The 3985-nt window shown below is 40.6% G+C and overlaps 1 protein-coding gene across 1 annotated transcript; it reads right to left on the bottom strand.

Moving 5' to 3' along the window:
• Positions 1-1697: 1697 nt before the first annotated feature.
• On the bottom strand, positions 1698-3722 carry LOC116700703 (uncharacterized). The gene has a single exon (XM_032534117.1). It carries the CDS (start codon positions 3607-3609, stop codon positions 2683-2685), a length of 927 nt encoding a protein of 308 aa, XP_032390008.1. The 5' UTR covers positions 3610-3722; the 3' UTR covers positions 1698-2682.
• Positions 3723-3985: the final 263 nt, after the last annotated feature.

The raw sequence follows: 3985 nt of genomic DNA, 5'->3' as shown, positions 1-3985 counted from the left end.
ACACTGCTCCGAGTAGACCACACACTACGTGACAATTTACTCATGTGCAACATCAATCTACACCTTGTTATGCAATATCAATAACTCCTCTGTGCAACACTGTGAATTTGTGAATTGTTTATTAAACATTCTGTCTCCTACACCACATTAACTGTTTTAACTGCTTTATTCTTGCATTTTTACAGATGCACTTGTCATTGCATCATTCCCTTTGGTGCAGTACCACTGAAAATGTTCCCACTGTGGGACTAATTAAGGATATTATCTTATTTAAAATGTTTTATATGTTAGTATTTTTCAGATCTGTCAATTGCAATGACCAAGAGGACATGTGGGACATGTGAAAAGCTGCCATATTCCCATTCATTACTTTGTCAAATCATCTGTAGTAAATTTACAAAAATCTTAATTGAAAATGGAAGTAGGAAGTAAAGAGAGGGCAGCATAAAATGGCACCTTTGGTATCAAAAGTAAATACTTTTCAAATCATTGTGATTACCATGAAACCTTGATGTTAGCCCTTCAAAAGAGAATGGTGTGTCATATTTTATGGGACGATGTATAACATGAAAACTTTAGAGGCACGTAACGTATAACAAATATGTCATTATATTAATGTAGAATTAGCAGGATTTTTGCATAACTTTTGTCTGTAGCTGTATCCTTTCTACCGTAAACAGCCCACCAGTTGTGGAACTTAATCCAAAATGAAACTACATCGCCCCCTACTGACCAAATGGCCTTACTGTTCAATTACATTAAAAGGCTAAATTGGAGCTTCTGAGGAAAATCTTGCTGAGAATTTAACTATGCTCTGCAAAAAAAAGACTTGCGTTACATTACTCAACCACTTTTTAAAATCTGTGAATAACCCAACTTAACCCAATTCTTTTGTTCTTGCCGCAGCAATAGGACAGAGGAATCCTACTTTCCTGAGTCCGAAGCCGAGTAGGCCATCAAGGACTTAGTGATTACATAATATAATACAGTGATTACAGCCTAACTATTTTCTGTGGTGGCTGTAGCTCAGTCCGTCAGGGGAACCGGAGGGTCGCTAGTTCAAGTCCTTGTACAGGAGTGTGTACTAGTAGCTGAAGAGATGCACTGCCAAGGTGCTCTTGAGCAAGGCACCATACCCCTCCAACCGCTCAGGGTGCCTGTCCAGCAGTCGCAGCCCGCCTCACTTTGGCATCTCTCCATTTGTGCATGTAAAGCACCTTAGCGTGTGTGTGTATTTCAGGCCTGTGTGTAGTGTGTCTAACACAAACTGAGTGTAAATTGTAATCTTTCCAATAAAATAATAAAACCAATAAAAAGTATAAATTATTACACATTTTTGCTTACTCTTAATTTGAAATGTAACTGCAGATGGATACAAGGAAAAGACGACATAGTGCAGAATTGGAGATTTTCTATTAAACCCTATTTTTTCTATTAAAGTTTTTTTCACATAATGACATACATAATTAGATACAACAATTTATTTATTTATTTATTCAAAACAGGCTTTTTTTCAAACCCGCCGGCAGGTTTTGGGGTTAGGATGGTTAAAGCATGGTGTAGATTTATTGATATATTTGCCTAATAATAACATGAGGTTAACCCTCTGCAGACAAAGGGGCCGTATACGACCCTAAAAGGCACCTTTCAATCATTTAATAGCCATAAAAGACAGAAACTTACAGATTTTGCAGCTAAAAGCTAAAGAGCTAGCGGTCACGGAGGTCTCTTTGGGGTCTTTCTAGCCTTCACAGGTGGTTTTCTATCCAGCCTGGAACGTGTGCCTTTTTCGGGGTCGTTGAGCATTAAATCCAAACTGTTACATCCAAGATTTATCCACTTGATGCTTATAATTTATCACGTTTTCGCTCATTCCTAGCTCCGTGCCTTTGCTAGATCTCCCATGATGCATTGCTAGTTTGTTTACGGATGGGAAGGCTGGTTTATCACACATTGTGCCTTATACGTGCATCCGAACGAGGGGAATTTCTGGTTGAATGGTTTGCTGAAAGCTTTGTTGAAAGTGTGTTAAATACCCGCTGCAAGACTACATGGGACACTGGACCAGGTTTTAGCTTTAAAAACTGAAAATTGTTACACATTTGTAGATATTTCCTGTTAGTCACAAGTTTTAGGGATACTGGTTTTCTTTGTGTTTTGAGGCAGGACTAATTAGTAATGCTTTGTTTCTATACTTTTTTAACTCTGAAGAGTCCTCTTCTTGTTATATTCATCTATTGGTTTTAACCATAATCCACAGGCCCTTTTTTCATTTGTAGTTTGACACCTGTGATTTTGTTAATCCATGTAACTCATATGTTAATAAATACCTTTATTTTAGCAAAAAAAAAATCTGGTTTTATGTTGCTTCCTTTTGCCCTAATAAGCTGGGTTGTAGCGGGCACAATGAACAAGAGAGAAGCTAATGTTCATACAAAAACATTGATATACAACAAATACTGTTTTTTTAGTATTCATTTATTAATTTATTTTAATTGTGGGAGTAACCGGTTCACCCGGAGAAAACCTATACAATTGTTTAAGGAAACCAGATCACCTGGAATTAACTCACACAATTGTTTTAGGAAACCAGATCACCTGGACTAAACCCACACAATCAACTTTTCATGCTGCCAGTGATTGGAAATGGTGGTTGCGGTTGTCAGAAATAGTGAGAGAACCTCACCTTTTAATGCCTCTCCTGAGTAATCTTGATGAGCTCCTTGTAGCGTTAGTGCAGTCTGTGGTGAGCTTATCAGAGATGGGTGGTAAGGGTACATACTTTGATGTGATTTTATACCCGTGGTTGACTGTACTAGCCGAGAGCTGAATGTGTTGTAAGGTCTTCAAAGCTGGTAGTGTGTTTGGTTGACACGGTGGAAGGAAGCTGCCTTTTAAGGTGTCTCTCTGCTGAAACTTTGAACGGGTCTGATGATGTGGGCAATGCACCTTATCATGGATGGGTGGCAAGTGTACATGGTCGGGTATTTGCTGAGACCCTTCCATGCCAGGCAGGGTTTTTGGTGGAACTGGTGTCAGGACACTGTCTTGTAATGTGTCTCTCTGCGGAAGCTTGAGCACACGCCCATATTTGGACATAGTCTGGCCCATCTGCATGTGTGGCGAGGTCTTCATAGCTGGCAGGGTGTTTGGTGGAACTGGTGTCAGGACACTGCCTTGTAATGCGTCTCTCTGCTGAAGCTTGAGCACACGCCCATATTTCAACATAGTCTGGTCCAAATATGCAGTCCGGTAAGAGAGTTGGTCATGAGCAGATCCACCTCTGATGAGGGGCGGGTGTGGCTTGAATTGACTTTCTGTGAGCTGCACGGTCTCTGAGATGGGTGGGAAATGTACTTGTTTTGAAGTGGGTTCAGTCTCCTGCTTGACGGCACCATCAGATTGCTGCATGTTTGCTAAGCTGATGGTGTCATTAGTGCAACCTGTAGTTGGCCTGGTGTTTGGTGGACATGGTGTTGATGTATTTTTAGACCCCTGGTTGACCTCACTAAAAAACTGATTTTCCAGGGGTTTGTGATTTTCTTCAAACTCTAATTGTACTTGGGCTTCGCTTTTTATTAAGTCAAGTCCTGACTTAATCTTCATCATCCGTCTATGTACACGATTAATTAGATCATCTGTTAATTTGGCTCCAGGCTTCTTAGGGCTGACCACCCTGTCTATTCTGTCACAGAGGCTTTTAATGCTGTCTGTCAGTGGTTCTGTCGTTGACTTGTTGGAGAGACAGGACATTCCAATGGAGTTGCTTGTTCTCGTTGTGCTTGGTCTGCCGGTCTCCTCCTGTCAGCATCTCTTCAAGGCTGTTGTGAAGCATCCCATTGGTCTTTCCAAAGAGGCCTATGTAAGTTCCTGTGTTTTCCCATAGACAGACATTGCAGTTCCCTGCGGTAATTAACTTTTCACAAGTTGGTTTACACTTACACTCACCACCCCTGGGAGTGGGATTGCCAGGATGTAAATCTCT

Source organism: Etheostoma spectabile, chromosome 13 (assembly GCF_008692095.1).
Source record: "Etheostoma spectabile isolate EspeVRDwgs_2016 chromosome 13, UIUC_Espe_1.0, whole genome shotgun sequence".
Taxonomy (NCBI): domain Eukaryota; kingdom Metazoa; phylum Chordata; class Actinopteri; order Perciformes; family Percidae; genus Etheostoma; species Etheostoma spectabile.
The sequence above is the reverse complement of the archived record's forward strand: the minus strand, read 5'-3'. Positions and strand labels throughout refer to the sequence as shown.